Source organism: Atheta coriaria, unplaced genomic scaffold, assembly GCF_025399875.1.
Source record: "Atheta coriaria isolate IRGN ID8LTWV9N9 unplaced genomic scaffold, Caltech_Dcor_3.1 hic_scaffold_10_pilon, whole genome shotgun sequence".
In the NCBI taxonomy this organism is placed as follows: Eukaryota; Metazoa; Arthropoda; class Insecta; order Coleoptera; family Staphylinidae; genus Dalotia; species Dalotia coriaria.
In genome coordinates, this window is record NW_027045452.1 from 8,827,858 (window position 1) to 8,842,260 (window position 14,403).

General features: G+C 39.5%; 2 protein-coding genes across 6 annotated transcripts; both read right to left on the bottom strand.

The window, feature by feature from the left end:
• Positions 1–2,933: 2,933 nt before the first annotated feature.
• On the bottom strand, positions 2,934–8,407 carry LOC135801174 (uncharacterized). Of its 4 annotated transcripts, XM_065314552.1 has the most exons (5): positions 8,251–8,407; positions 5,153–5,276; positions 4,959–5,028; positions 4,071–4,261; positions 2,934–4,013 (listed from the first exon to the last, which is right to left on the bottom strand). In XM_065314552.1, exons 3-5 carry the CDS (start codon positions 5,003–5,005, stop codon positions 3,451–3,453), a joined length of 801 nt encoding a protein of 266 aa, XP_065170624.1. In that variant the 5' UTR covers positions 5,006–5,028; positions 5,153–5,276; positions 8,251–8,407; the 3' UTR covers positions 2,934–3,450. The 4 variants fall into 4 exon arrangements, with proteins under 4 accessions (XP_065170624.1, XP_065170621.1, XP_065170622.1 ...); XM_065314549.1 differs by having other exon boundaries at positions 4,959–5,276; XM_065314550.1 differs by lacking the exon at positions 8,251–8,407 and adding an exon at positions 5,478–5,666 and having other exon boundaries at positions 4,959–5,276.
• A 207-nt stretch (positions 8,408–8,614) lies between these two features.
• Positions 8,615–13,975, bottom strand: LOC135801173 (guanine nucleotide-binding protein G(q) subunit alpha). Of its 2 annotated transcripts, none has more exons than XM_065314547.1 (8): positions 13,248–13,970; positions 12,719–12,903; positions 12,464–12,618; positions 12,279–12,407; positions 12,091–12,220; positions 11,864–12,017; positions 11,455–11,562; positions 8,615–10,864 (listed from the first exon to the last, which is right to left on the bottom strand). In XM_065314547.1, the coding sequence occupies exons 1-8, from the start codon at positions 13,369–13,371 to the stop codon at positions 10,782–10,784; spliced, it is 1,068 nt and encodes a 355-aa protein (XP_065170619.1). In that variant the 5' UTR covers positions 13,372–13,970; the 3' UTR covers positions 8,615–10,781. The 2 variants fall into 2 exon arrangements, with proteins under 2 accessions (XP_065170619.1, XP_065170620.1); XM_065314548.1 differs by lacking the exons at positions 8,615–10,864; positions 11,455–11,562 and adding exons at positions 10,997–11,288; positions 11,682–11,789 and having other exon boundaries at positions 13,248–13,975.
• Between the last annotated feature and the right edge of the window lie 428 nt (positions 13,976–14,403).

Genomic DNA, 14,403 nt, shown 5'->3' on the forward strand with positions numbered 1-14,403 from the left:
TTTCCGTATTATCTATTTGGAGTTTTAAGGTGTTGTTTGTATTTATACGCATTTCTTTTGTTTTGGCAATATTTATTCTTAGGCCAATTTTACTTGCCTCCCTTGCTAATGTTGTTAGCTGTCGGCTCACGCCTTCGAACGTATGTGACATCAGGCAGATGTCGTCGGCGTAATCCAGGTCGCTGAGGTGCGAGGTTAGTGTCCAGCGCAACCCATCCCTGTTCTGGTCTACCTTTGCTAGTATGTAGTCTAAGGCGATGTTAAATAGTAATGGGGATATGACACATCCTTGTTTTACTCCTCTGTGTATCGTAAAACTTTCGCTTTTTCACCGTTGTGTAACACACTGCAGTTTGCATCAGTGTAGAGTTCTTGCAGGATGCTTATTATCTTTGTTGGTACACCTCGCGACTTAAGGATCCTCCATAAAGCGTCGTGGTTCAGGCTGTCGAATGCTTTCTCAAAGTCGATGAAGGCGATGAATAGTGGTGATCGCCATTCTACTGATTGCTCGATAATTATACGAAGGGTATTGATATGATCGATGCATGAGCGATTCGGCCGAAAACCTGCTTGGTTCGGGCGCAGGGTGTTTTCTATAGTTTCCGCTAATCTTGTTTGGACGATTTTCGCGATAATCTTATTAATTGTGTTTAATAGCGTTATGCCACGCCAGTTGTTACACTCGGTCAAGTTACCTTTTTTGGGAAGCTTGATGATTAGCCCTTCTTTCCACTTGGTCGGAATCTTGTTGTTGTTCCATGCTTCCTTAATACAGTGGTATAGTTCATTTGCCATCCATGTGGCGTTTACTTTAGTAGTTCCGCTGGAACGTTATCAGCTCCTGCTGCTTTGTTGTTCTTAAGCGTCTTTATAGCTGCAGTTATCTCCGCGACTGAAGGCGGGTTCGAGTCAATGTTCAGTTGTCTACCTGGGTTATTCTCTGGCTCCCAGTTAATTGTTTCGTTTGCGCTGAGCATGTCGGAGAAATGTTCCCTCCATCTTTCGAGCTGCTTGTCTGACTCAACTAACAGGCGGCCGTTTTTTGACTTAATGAAGTGTGTGCGTGTAGAGTACTTATTGGCCAGTTTCTTTGTGAGGTTGTAAAGTTCTCTCGAGTTGTTGTTGAGCATTGCTTCTTCTGCTTGTCTGCAAATATCATCTATCCACCTGCGTTTGTCTCTTCTGGCTTCCCTTTTGACCTTTTGGCAAAGGCCTGTGTACTCTACCTGTGCCGCTGCCCTATATTCTTGCGCGGCTATGCAGGTCATAAACATGTTTTAAAATGACGTCATATGTCTTGTAACTATTGAACATACAAGTTATGAACTTATATTGTATTGAGTTTGTTAATAAAGAAATGTTAAAGGCAATGGCTGTATCTTATGACTTGTGCACCCCATCCTTCTATCATTTCAGGTACAGGTCACAACTTGTAAAGTATTTCTCAGTGTTGTGGGCGGCTCTGAGAGCGGCGACACTTAGAAATATCTCTACAAGTCCACAAGGAGTTCTCCCACTCGGGGGATGATCCCCACTATAAAAATTGTTAAGGTATCTTGTATGATTTGTGTACTCCATCTTTCATTTCAGGTACAGGTGAGAACTTGTAAGAATATTTTTAAGTGTCCCCTCTCTTGAGGCGACTTAAAAATTAGAAATATTTTTACAAGTTCTTAAAAGGATGTCCTTATAAGGAGTTCCCTCTCTCTGGGGATGATCCCCCACCATAAAAATTGTTGATATGCCTGATAATTCCGGGGATGAAGCGTAGAGACATCGTAGCTGTAGGATGGGCCGGGAGCAATGGATGGACCGAAGCAGTGGGCGATCGACCAGAGCGCCGGAGGCGCTCTGGGAGATCGACCTGTGACTGTCTTATAACGACACGTGCCAAAAAATTTAAAAATTCTGTCACCCCTATTCTCTTTTCTTCCCGTACTCTTTCTTCTTCTTCTCTTCTTACTTCTCCTATACTCACTCTCCTGCTGCTGCTGCTCCTCCACCATCTTCTACTTATTCTTATTGTTGCTTCGTCGTACTCTGCTTTTCAACTTATTTCTAACATTTGAATCTTTAATTTTTGTGGTATGCAACCCACATTTCGTAAATTTCTTATTATTTAATAAAATTGCCTTTTCCAACTGAGATTCGATCCATGAACCTGCAGCATGCTAGCATATGCACATGCCACCTGAGCCACACGGCTCTCTTATCGAATCTTATTCGTTTCAGGTATAAATGTTGTTGGTTTTCTCACATTTTTAAAAACAACAACATCGTATAGCATCATACGAACACCTGTAGTCAAACGTAACTATTTACACTATGTATGGAAACTACAAAGAGGATACGAGAATAAATATATTCATATATGCAATATTTAATAATATTTTATTGAAACTCATATATACAAATTGTTAGTTGCTAGTTAATTACTGTTTTCAATAAGTTCACCATTTCAGAAGTTACTTAAAAGTCGGGTCGATGAGACTCACGACATTATTCTTACACAATCAATATATTCTTTCATATCACGCGGAGAACAATGGTCATGTCGTTTATTTCCAGAAATTAATATCTTAATACCTGGACACACTAAATCCAATTTGAATTCTTCACCATCAAAAGATATTCGGCGGCCGTCGGCACACATTCGAACTCACAAACACAATGGAATCCAGAATTATTCCACGCGCTATTACAAAAACGCGGGAAATTACCACGAAATCCTTGGCTAACAAAACACGTGTGCACCGCACAACATCGCACAACTAACTAAGCAGGAAAGAGAACGGACAGCCAGTAACACACATTGATAGTACCGCCTGGCGCGTGCGGTGCAGAACGGTGGAGAACGAAACAATTGTCTGCCAACCAAAAACAGTCAACACTAGGCTAGGAATAAAATTGATGAACAATAGACACTCAAATTCGTAATTTTCCTTATATTCTACAAAATAATTTTGATTCGGAAATAAGTCTAGTATAGTTTATAACAGAGTAAACATACAAAACATCCGATAAGTATTCCATCTCATGTCCGACAACATCGTCTTAAATTACATTATTCATACCTATCGTTTGCATATTGCTCTTTGTTATCTCCTCCGCCGCACTTGCCGCCTCTACATGTGTTGTCATAGCCCGCAATCTCAAAAATAAGTTACTTAAATAATCCTCGACCATCCAGATTTGATTTGTTACAAAAAAAAACAGCCGCGATTTTCGATTTAAAAAACAAAGAATATCATCAACAATGGACCCGAGAGATAAACAGTTTCATGTAGGTAACAAGTCGATGAAGGCATCTGCAGCGCTCCTTCGTCTAAGAGGTAAAGTCCTTCGTCCGAATGAAGAACACGTTATATAGTAGAGTATAAACTTGTTAAGAGAAAAGAAAATCAATCAACACCTCGATAGAAAGTGCAAGTAAAGAGTATTGATGTTTTACATCGACGTTGGCGACCAGAAGTTCATCTCACGCAGATGTGACGGCTTGGCCTTCGCCGTCGACTTCTTTTCGCCCGCTGCGGAAGTATCACCAGCTTGCAGGAACGAAAGTCGTAGACCTGCATCCGCAACAGTCTGCTGCTCCTCGGCGATGGAAGTCACAGATCGTGACATGTCCCGCTTTGCTAGTAGACCAGCAAGTATACTGCCGGGTTTCTTATCGTCAGCATACGCGCCTGCAGTGGCTGGTGAATTGGTGAAGTACTTATTACCATGCTTGCGTTTGCTTTTAGGTGACGAATTCGGAGACTGCAATGGGGACGCAGGCAACGATCGACTTCCGCGTCTCAAATGCGGATCGAAGCCTATCGCGCGCATGTGTTCCTTTTCTTCATCTTCGAAGGTCTCAAAACCCTTCACCACCTTTCCGGAGACCATTTGGGACGCCACCCTGATCACTGACGTGCCACACGCTGATGCCTCAGGGCTCTTGAAGCCGTCATCGGTTCCAGCTGACTTCAGCTGGCCGTTACCGTTCACAACCTGAGCTTTTGACGGATCTAAAAGTAATATAATCATAAAACAATGATTTTTTATAGGAAATAAAAATTACTAACTTGTTTTTCCAAGAATATAATCTTTACAAGGCTCTGTATGTTTGGAAATGTCGAGTTTAATACCACCCTGATCGTTTACCAGGATAGTCTGCGTGTCTTGCTGAGGTGGAGGTTGTTTCACAGGATAACGAATATACAGGAAGTTATCGTCGTTCTCCGGTGGTGAAAATGTGCTCTGATCAAAGTCTAATCTGTAAAATAAAATAAATTATACACTAAAATAAAAAAATATTAAAGAAAATTACATTATGAGAAGAATACCACGACAAGAATTTAAAATGGCGGCCAGTGACGTCGAGACAAGTTCGACGAGCTGTTTTGACATCGCCGACAATAATCAATCAACAATCATATCAATTATAATTCGCATGAACAACGAAATGTGCGCGTGCAATAAATGAATCGATTGCATAATGGCCGTAGAGATATGAACCGCCGCCAATATATGTAAATCCTCGTTGTGCGGTCACCTGACGATTTTTATAAATACACGAACTTGGCTGGTTAAGCAGCGACCGACAATAATGCGCGCCTGGCCAATCTAAATAATAAAATGCACAACGCAAATTCATCCAACTTACATTTTATACTTTCAAATGAAATATTCCAGTGGTAAATGGTAAATATTATTTTCGGTTTGGGTTTAGATAAGCGCGAAAGTTGAAAAAGTCGAACGCGTCGCACTGATAACAAAAACAGAAGTCACACACATACGATATTTGCTCTCTGCGGGAGCCGCGACACGCGCTCTAGATTCTCAAAATAAAAACACCGACCGACGGCGGCGAGTGTCGAACGCGAACTGAAACCTAAGCAGTGACAACTGAGGAGGAAAACTGCTTAAATTCGCACAATACAGGAATATATAATTTTATTAGTATCACTTACTTTGTGTGCATTCGCCCCCGGCCCCTCATCCACATCGGCAACGACATGCTGGAATGCAGTGATCGGTCCTCTTCGGTAGCCATGATAAACACAATGATTTTTGTTTACAACACGTTAAGAAATATTTTTAAAAAATCCAAAAACTACCAAAAAATTACGAAATAATAGGAATGGTATTTTAGTATGGTAACTACTTGGTAACTGTTCTTGTACTGTACTCCTCTGGCGGACGATCTTTGTCACTCTATCAGAGAAACACTTCGCCGATATTCACACGACCAAGGCTCACAGAATGAAGTGCGACCAGTCCCATCGTATCTGGAAATTCACAAACAAAACAACAAATGAATAAAAAGTTGATAAAAAGCATCTAATAGATCTAACTAACGCAAATAACGCCGGTTATGACATGTTAGCTAATGTGTTAAACAGTTACGCTAACAAATATTCGCCTAATTAACATAAATCTACGATTTTCGCGTCGAAATCATATTGTCGTCTTCGCAAATTTTCTATTACCTGGATATTAGCGATACGTGTGCGCTGGGAATTTTATTATTGTTATTATTTGATGTTAACCTTCGGAAATCAGCATTAATTCGCGCACCAATTCAATTTATTTATTTATTTTATCAATTGGATGCGTTGCACATTTAAGTTGTCGGCTATTATTACCCTCTCCGCGTGTCGGCGCGCGACTGCGTCGGGAATCGCAGCTAGCAACTGCTTTAAATAAACAATCGCGGTTTATCAGACAATCAGACTGGTTGACTTACTGATTCAGGAGAGTAAGTCGGTGGAAACGAGACAAAACCGCTCATACGCACCGAATGAGTGCGGTTTTGTGGTTTTAATCGAAGTAATAAAACACTCCACTCCACACTCGATCGAATATCCTATATTTTACCTTTGAAAATAATATCTACCGATTATTTATTATGTTGCTGACGTAAGATACATTTATGTTAATTAGTTGAGTAGGCACGACTCGTGCTAGACCAATAGTAGAACGTTCGCAAAGTGAAAGAAACTCGATACTACCAGTTCGAAGGTTGAAGATTTTTGTTTTAAGCAAATATTTAATTAACTAGTGAGATCACGTTGTGACGCAAGCAAAAAGTGGGCACGTCTAGCTTCAAACCAATCACAAGGAGAGTTAAAACAGCCGTTTTCGAAGATACTCAATAATGTTTTGTGTTTTTATTGCTTTCATGACCGTAAGCATTTTTTTGTGAATTTTACGGCGGCACTCTTGAACTCCCCTTATCAGACACGTAATTTTATCGGCTGGAAATGGTGAAATTTGGTTTGATAACCGAACAAAACACATTTTACGAGCCAAGCGTGATGATAATAAAGGAGTCAGACCACATGCAGACTTTGAATTTGCAATTATTGATAAGTAGGGAGCACTTGGGGTGATTGGAATGGTTTGACAGGGCAAGGGGATCAAAAGGTGACCATAAATCCTCAATTTTTACCGAGTTTTGCAGGTATTTTCGCGCGCGAAGATAAAAATGCGTAACTGCAGCTTACCCCCACCACTTTTTGCGGGTACTGGCAACTCTTTTGCTTCCATTCTTCCTTTTCTTTTGAATTTTAATTGATTTTTAGTTATCTTTTGTTTATAATAAAAAGATAACAATAATATTGGCAATTTAACAAATATTTATCTCAAAATTTGCGTGATTTATGTAACTAATTAAATATTTAATGGCTAAAAACGCTATTTGTGTACATAATTTAATGGCGGTTGGCGTAGTGCCGCTCTGAAAGTCACGTTAGAAAGCGAAAAATAAAAAATAAACATTGCGAAATTCAATGCCTCGAAACATGTGATTCGCTACGTTTATTACACCGAGTACAAAAGCGAAATCACGACACAAAGCAATGCTAGACGCGCTTATAATAATCGCTGTCGTCATCGAAAACTTGGCAAAGAAATTTAAATACACAGATAAAAAATATAACGCAACAAGATATTTTCAATCTACATTTATCTCCTGTAGAGATAAAGATATCAAAATGATATGAAAGTGTTGGCGTTTTGTTGTTTTGTGCGTTTTGTATGTAATGTAGGTTAAATCAAGAATTGATTAGGCGTCCAACAGTCGACAAATATTTGTTTATCAAACATTTATTCCCAGTCAGCGGCGGCGTGTAAAGTGCACTAGAATTATTTATATTTATTCTGCTTGTAAACATGTTCTCGTTATTAATTTTACATAGAAAATTTAAATACAATAAAATGACGATCGTGGACTTTGCGTTTCATAACAAGAAGTGTACTTGAACTTGCAATGAAAAACAAGTCATTATATTGATATTTATTTCCATGATGGAAGAAAAACAAAAAACTACCCTTGAACTTGCACCACTTCATTCAATGCAACCTAGTAACACTTGACCTCAAAAAAGAAAACAGTTTCTATAGAAAAACTTTAATCGAAACAAGTTTTCCACTGCAAGTTTTAATCACTCATGAATAATTTATAAATTTTTGAGCGTAAGAAAATGATAAACCAGTTCAATCCGGTTTAATTCTGAATATTTACCAAATAATTTAACAGGTAGCAACAGAATCATCACAACAAAACAAAACAAATTTCAAAATAATTAATCTGTAAGTCGCGTGATTCAAATTCAAATTATGAATAATTGATCATTGACACGTGACATCGGGACATGAATTCAATTTTAATTTGTAATCTCTATCATTACGATCATAACGACAATTAATTAGTACTTTATATAGCACGACACGAAAATAAACTTGCTTTACACGTTTTTTATTGCCAGTCGTACAACACGAGCAACAATTATTTAAAATTCTACGAGTATGTTTGTTTTTACATGTAATTATTATTTGTTTTGTTCACTTGCAATGAAATTGAAAGTGAATTCGAAAGTTTAACTTTGTTTCAACTTCGATAAAATGATAAAAGAATAAAATCAATGACATAACCACGAAATGAAAACAAGTAGGTATTACGCGTCGCTTCCGGGCGAATATTTCTAGAACAGTAGGACACCGGAGTGAACGCTTGGTTGGAAACACGTGTGGCACGTGCGACCCCGGCACACAAGCTCACTTGTCCCGGTTTTCCTGCATGGCGACAAGGGAAGAGAGCTGCAATATGCAACTTACACTAGTATTACCTCAGCGTTATTCATTTGTTTCAGTATAAATAAACAACACTAGATAACATACGCCATGTTTTTTACGTCGCACAATTTGCCTAGTTTAGTAAATTAATCAATTAAAATTGGTAGGATTAATACTAGTACTCACATTTATCCTGCTGAAAGATGTCTGCACACTAACGCACAAATCTGGGTGTCGAATAGATCCGCACACGTTGCGCACTCCAGCACCACCGACTGTCGATTGAAGAATGTAGGGGAATGACAGCGTTACTTCGACTGGAATCTACTGCGACATCTATAGAGCGTTCCGGGTACCATTCATCGCTGATTCAGTCTGGGCGTGTTCTGCGCATGCACATTAACTCCACCATGGCAGCCATTACATGATCATTGATTTTTAAACTTAAACACACCGCACAAAAATAAAACATACAATAAAAACTACTAAAAAAACAAATATAACATTAACGTTTGCGTAGTACATAAGTGTGTCTGTGTGTGTCAAATAATATTTTATAACATAATATATTCAATAATAAACAACAAAATATAATTTTATCATTTCTCTCACGTAGTACTGCTACCTCTCCGCTCCGCTCCCTCTCTCAAAACTGAATTAAATTAAATAATCATAAAAACAAATTAAAAAACAAAATAAAATATTGAATCACAAGAAAAAAGGGCGTTTTTCCTCTGCATGTTTGTTTCCATTGAGCTTTCAAACTGCCTCGTCACGTTTAAAAAGTGTTTAAAAATTTACAATCAAAATTTCAAGCCAAAGAACACGACACTTACAAAAAAAAAAGAGAAGAAAAACTGTCGCATCTTTTCCTCATATCTGCACGCTCCACTTATAGATAATATTTTTAGTTGTTTTATGTTTACGTTTACATAATATAAAGATAGAATAAGATTGTTTTCTCTTGTTTTAAAAACTATAACATAATATGCGCTAGTATAAAATAATGAAATAAATAATCGCAAAAAATCAGTTGTTGTTAGTTTTTGGGAAGAATCTTTTTTTTTTTCGTTAATTTTTCACTTTATAGAATATGTATAAATGCGTACGTACATAAATTATAATTAAACAGAACCATTCGCACCCGTGTGTGTTGTGTTTTTGTTACTTTTTTTTTGTTTTGTTTTCACAATCTGTTAATTATTTATACCCTAGCGACAAACAAACGTAAAAGTCGAAACGTAAAACTCGCAAATAGTTTGCTGCTGCTGCTGTTTTTGTCTGCTGTCGAAATCTGTCAAAAATCGTAATCAAAATGGCGTCGTGTGTGTGTTTTACATCCATTTATGTGTGTGTCTCTCGTCTAGTTTGGTTCGTTTCGCCGCCCTCTCTCGCCGTGTGTATATTATGTATGAATATACGTATAATTGCAAAAAGAATGCGCACATTTCGTCTCACCGCCACACACCATCGTCACTCTTAACGCTATTCTACATTAATTTATATTATTATAAATAACAATACTATTTATATCGTAATTTTTTATAGTCAGGATTTATGCATGTTTTTCTCATCGAAAGTTTGTTTTCTCTTGTTTGTGTGAGTGTGAAATGTCTCCGCAAACGCAAACAATGACGTTTTGCCCAAGTTCTCCCCAAGTTTTAGTTTTGTATAAGTATATCCCTTAATAAAGTGTATTTCAATAGTTTTGGTTTTCATTTGTATTCAAATCGCGCTGTGGTGTGTGAAAAATCAATCCATCATGTCCCCGCACAGTGTATGTATGTCTGGTTGCCTGCTTCTGGTATTACATGCAATCGTTTTTTGTTTTTAAAAAACACTTTGGCATTTCGATATAGTTAAGATAATAAAATGTGTTCCGTTTCTGCCTGGTTTTTGCGTACGCGCGTGATTTACCATCATTTCCCCCCCCTCCATCGTCCACATCATCTTCTTGCAGTAGTTTATATCGTAATTATTTGTAGAGACACCGTACTAGTAAAATGGCACTAGAATTACTTCCAAACAGCAGTTTTTCACTAAAGCTAAGCGCACACGTTTACACGAGAACAGAAACCAACCAACCGGATGATGATGATGATGATCGTAGTAAGAATATATGAACAATTGAATCAAATAATGTGCGTGTGTCAAGTGTCATCAACATGCACTCATGCGCACTGCGTTCACTCTCTCTCCGTATTTACGTACTTACTAATTATGTATGCAGTATGTGGTACGATGCGCAACCGAAAATCGAAAAATCGCGAAAACAATCATAGATATAGTTGCAAGAGATGAATAAGTTTAGAAACATCACATTGTATACAATCATTCGCTCCATCGCCGCCATTTTGCTTTTTTTCTGCCATTCAATAAAGCATTCTCGCCCCGCACGCATATGTTTTTCCCGTATATATATATATATATATATATGTGTGTGTGTATTGCAAATATGTAAATTTAAAACTTGTAAAATGGCTCCAATTCCTTTTTTTGTGTGTTAGACACACGCCTCATTTTACTACTCATTGATGCGCGCGCTTAGTTTATTACTCATCACTCACACACACACACACACACTCTCACGCGGTACGGCACACACGGTTGGTTTTTGTTTTGTTTGTTTTATTGGTGGTGGTGGTGGTGGTGGTCGTATTTTGTTTTTGTTTTCTTCTGCTGCTGCTGCTGATGCGCATGCGTCGTGTCTTCTTCTCCTACACCAGGTTGTATTCGCGCAGGTTCGATTGCAATATCGTGTCTTTCACCGCTGCGAAGACGAACTTAATGTTTTCCGTATCTGAAACATTCGCGAATTACATGTATTAATTCTGATTTCAAATGTTTTACACAAAGAGATTACCTGCACCTCTATGTGCTGAAATAAAAATGGCATTCCGAGAAGAAGTTAAAAGAAAAATGTTTAAAAAGATTCAAAGCGTCGCAAACATTTATTAAACACCAAACAAAAATTTAGTTAGAGAATTATAGGTTAGAAACACATGCGTTGTATTAATCGCATTTAACTTGTATGCAGAAAAAGTGAGAATATAGGCAACCCAACTATCTTCGCGCATAACCCCACTTTTTCTACATGAAACTATGCAAGCCACTATTATCTTCTTTTTTTTTAACAATATTTTAAGCTAAATTAAACTCTTTCAAGGCACTCTGCATGATCGTATCCTTGACGGCGCAGAACACGAGTTTAATATTCTCCGTATCTGTGTTGAGAGAAATAATCACGCAGAAACATCATCCCCATGCAAGACATGCAAACATTGAATAAAATAAAGCAAATTTTCATAAAATCAGTAAATTTAAGAGAAAGCAAGTAAAAGTAAAGCATTCGCAGAGATAATAGGAAGTATTTAATGATTTGATAGATACCTGTAGCGCATGTGAAGTGTGAGTATATGATTTTTTCGCTGTCGGGGTTCAAGTCTACGAACATCCGCAAAATGTGTTCTCTAGCAGCGATGGCGTCTCTTTGCGGACCTTGAATTGTAATAAAAATAGCCAAATTGCATTACACTAGCAACTACAAGTCCAAAATACAAGTATTTTTAAATAAAACTAGCGTGATATTAATTTCTAGCCTAAGAAATGATTTCGACCTGTCGCAGTTGTAAAATGCGAGTAACATGCGCGCTCCGGGTCGGGATTCTCGCGCAAGTACTTCTTACAGACGAATTCACGCGCTTGCACGTGATCCTGCTTAGGTCCTTTGTTGATAAACATTTAAATTTATTAAATTTAACTTAAAATAACCTAAATTGATGATTTTTGTGTTTCTTACCATCATATTCAGGAAAGTAGTCAACCAAATGCGAATACATGATCTTCTCCTCCAGTAAGTCTTTTTTGTTCAAGAAAAGGATGACCGAAGAGTGCTGAAACCACGGGTATGTGATGATCGTCTTGAATAGAGCCTTCGATTCTTCCATACGGTTCTAAAACATCAAAAAACAAATTAAAACAATGAATTTAAGTGAATTATGTGTGATAAATGTGGGTAATACTTGCCTCGTTTTCGGACTCGAATAAAATTTGGTCATATTCACTTAAAGCGACGAGGAAAATGATGGAAGTGACGTTTTCGAAACAGTGGATCCATTTCCTTCTCTCGGATCGCTGCCCGCCGACATCCACCATTCTAAATAATAAAAACAATTAAATTTTTAATTTTTTTGATTTTTTTTATTGATACTGACCGAAATATGATGGAGTCTAGATCGAACGGGTACTCGATGATGCCCGTCGTCGGCGCTCGAGCGCGAAGGATGTCCTGCTCCGTCGGCAAGTAATCCGACGCTCGTATTCTCTCCAGATCCGACAGATAGCTGCAAATTCACACAAAAATTAATATTTTATTTTTTGAGAATAGAAATACACATACTATTTGGCAGAGTCTGTAAGCTGATATTCTCTTCGGCGGTCGTAGCACTCCTGAATGCCCGAATCGTTCCAGAGGTCCTTGATGGCATCGACATAGGGTGACTCGAACGTCGTCACCGTTTCGAAGTCAACGCCGCGGACTAAATCAGCTTTGTCCTGTTCATATACATAAAAATGATTATAACCACAATTTTACTCTAGTAAACATTCGATAGATGGTAATATTGATGTTTTGTATAATTGGTTGCATACATACCACATTACTCTGCTGGCAATATTTAATCTTAAGTAAGTCCATAGCGCGTATCATGCTCTGCATAGCCATGAATATGTTCTGATAGACGAGCTTGATGAAGCCGCGCTTGTCGTCGTCCGAATAGCCCGCGCCATGGATGATGCGCATCTGCTTGATGAACGTCGACTTGCCGGATTCACCAGTGCCTGTTGCAAAACAAAAAACAAAAATTTGTTATTTTAAATTTTATATAATCTAAAATGAAATAAATTGATTGTTTGAATGCAATTAGGCAAATTGAATCAATACATGTGCACATACAGGAGAAGGAAGACTTATTTATGAAGCCTTAGGTTTCATAAGTTAAAGTGCTTAAATAACTTAATCTAATTGCATTTTGTGATATGATGCCCCATGCCCACGTTACGTGTAGTGTAATTCGATTACGGCCCCGCGATGTATGCAACACACCGGACAACATCACAAACAAACAAATGAAGTGCGTTTTTTCTTCTCTTCAGCGGATTTTTTCGGGTTGTGTTATACTCACCAAGCAGAAGAAGTTTGAGCTCGCGGCGAGCATCGCGCTTGTCGCGCTTGAGCTGGCGCTCGATCTCCTGGTTGATACGCTTCTGTTCCCGCACCTCATCTGACTGACAGCAGGACATGGTCATAGCTTAGTGGGAGCGACTGTGCCGAAGTGGCGCTCGTAGCCGCTGGCATCCACGCCGGGCTGTCGGTGGGCAGAGGCGATGCGGAAGCGGGACGGACGCGGCGCTAGTGCGCGGCGACGGCGGCGGCGGCGACGACGACGGCGGCGCTCGCTGGGGTGTGGTGCATCCTCTGCGCCCTCGGCTCGCGTCGTACACGCACACCACACGGGCCTATAATCGCATTACGCCAAACTGGATTGCGCCGGTGAAGCCCCGCAGCAGTAGCCCCAGTCGCAGGGCGGCTCAGCGCATCGCCGGCGGTCGCTCGCCGCTCTCTTCACGCACTCGCACTCACACACACAGAGAGGCGCGGGCGCGCGCGCGGCGCACCGGGATGCGGGGCAGGTGGATGGCACGGCGGCACACGCTGCGGCTGCTTGCTGCTGCGGCTTGTCTCAGACGCGCCACTCGCCGGCCATTACCGCACGCACACGCACTCGGGGGGCACTAACGCGATGGCGACGGCGACGGGGCGATTCCGCTGCTGGGCACTCTCGGTGTCGGCTCGCTCGTCGGCTACGCTACTGTACGGAGCAACCGCCTATTCTCAATATGGCGCTGCTGCCGCTGGCTCGAGGACGCGCCGCGCGCATGACCGGAAGGCGGCCGATACCAACCAGCCCGCCCGCCCTAAAGATCCGACATTTAAAATCCACGCAGCTATACATCCAAAACCAACTCAATATTCCTCAAACAAACCATTTATACAAATCTAACACACAAAATGGCGATAATTCTACTAATAATCAACAATAATAAAACAAATTCGGCATAATATCGTTAAAAACAAACAAAAACTCCACAATCAAAACCCAAACCACGTAATAAAACTAATTTTAACACTAAAACAATTAAATTAATGTTTATACCTCGGTTAAACACTAAATTTCACGTTTAAAACAACTTAAAAACTTGTGTGACACAAAACACTCACTACTTTTATATTTTTCTCCTGCTGAAACACTATAGGCAACCCAATATACACCTCGGCAA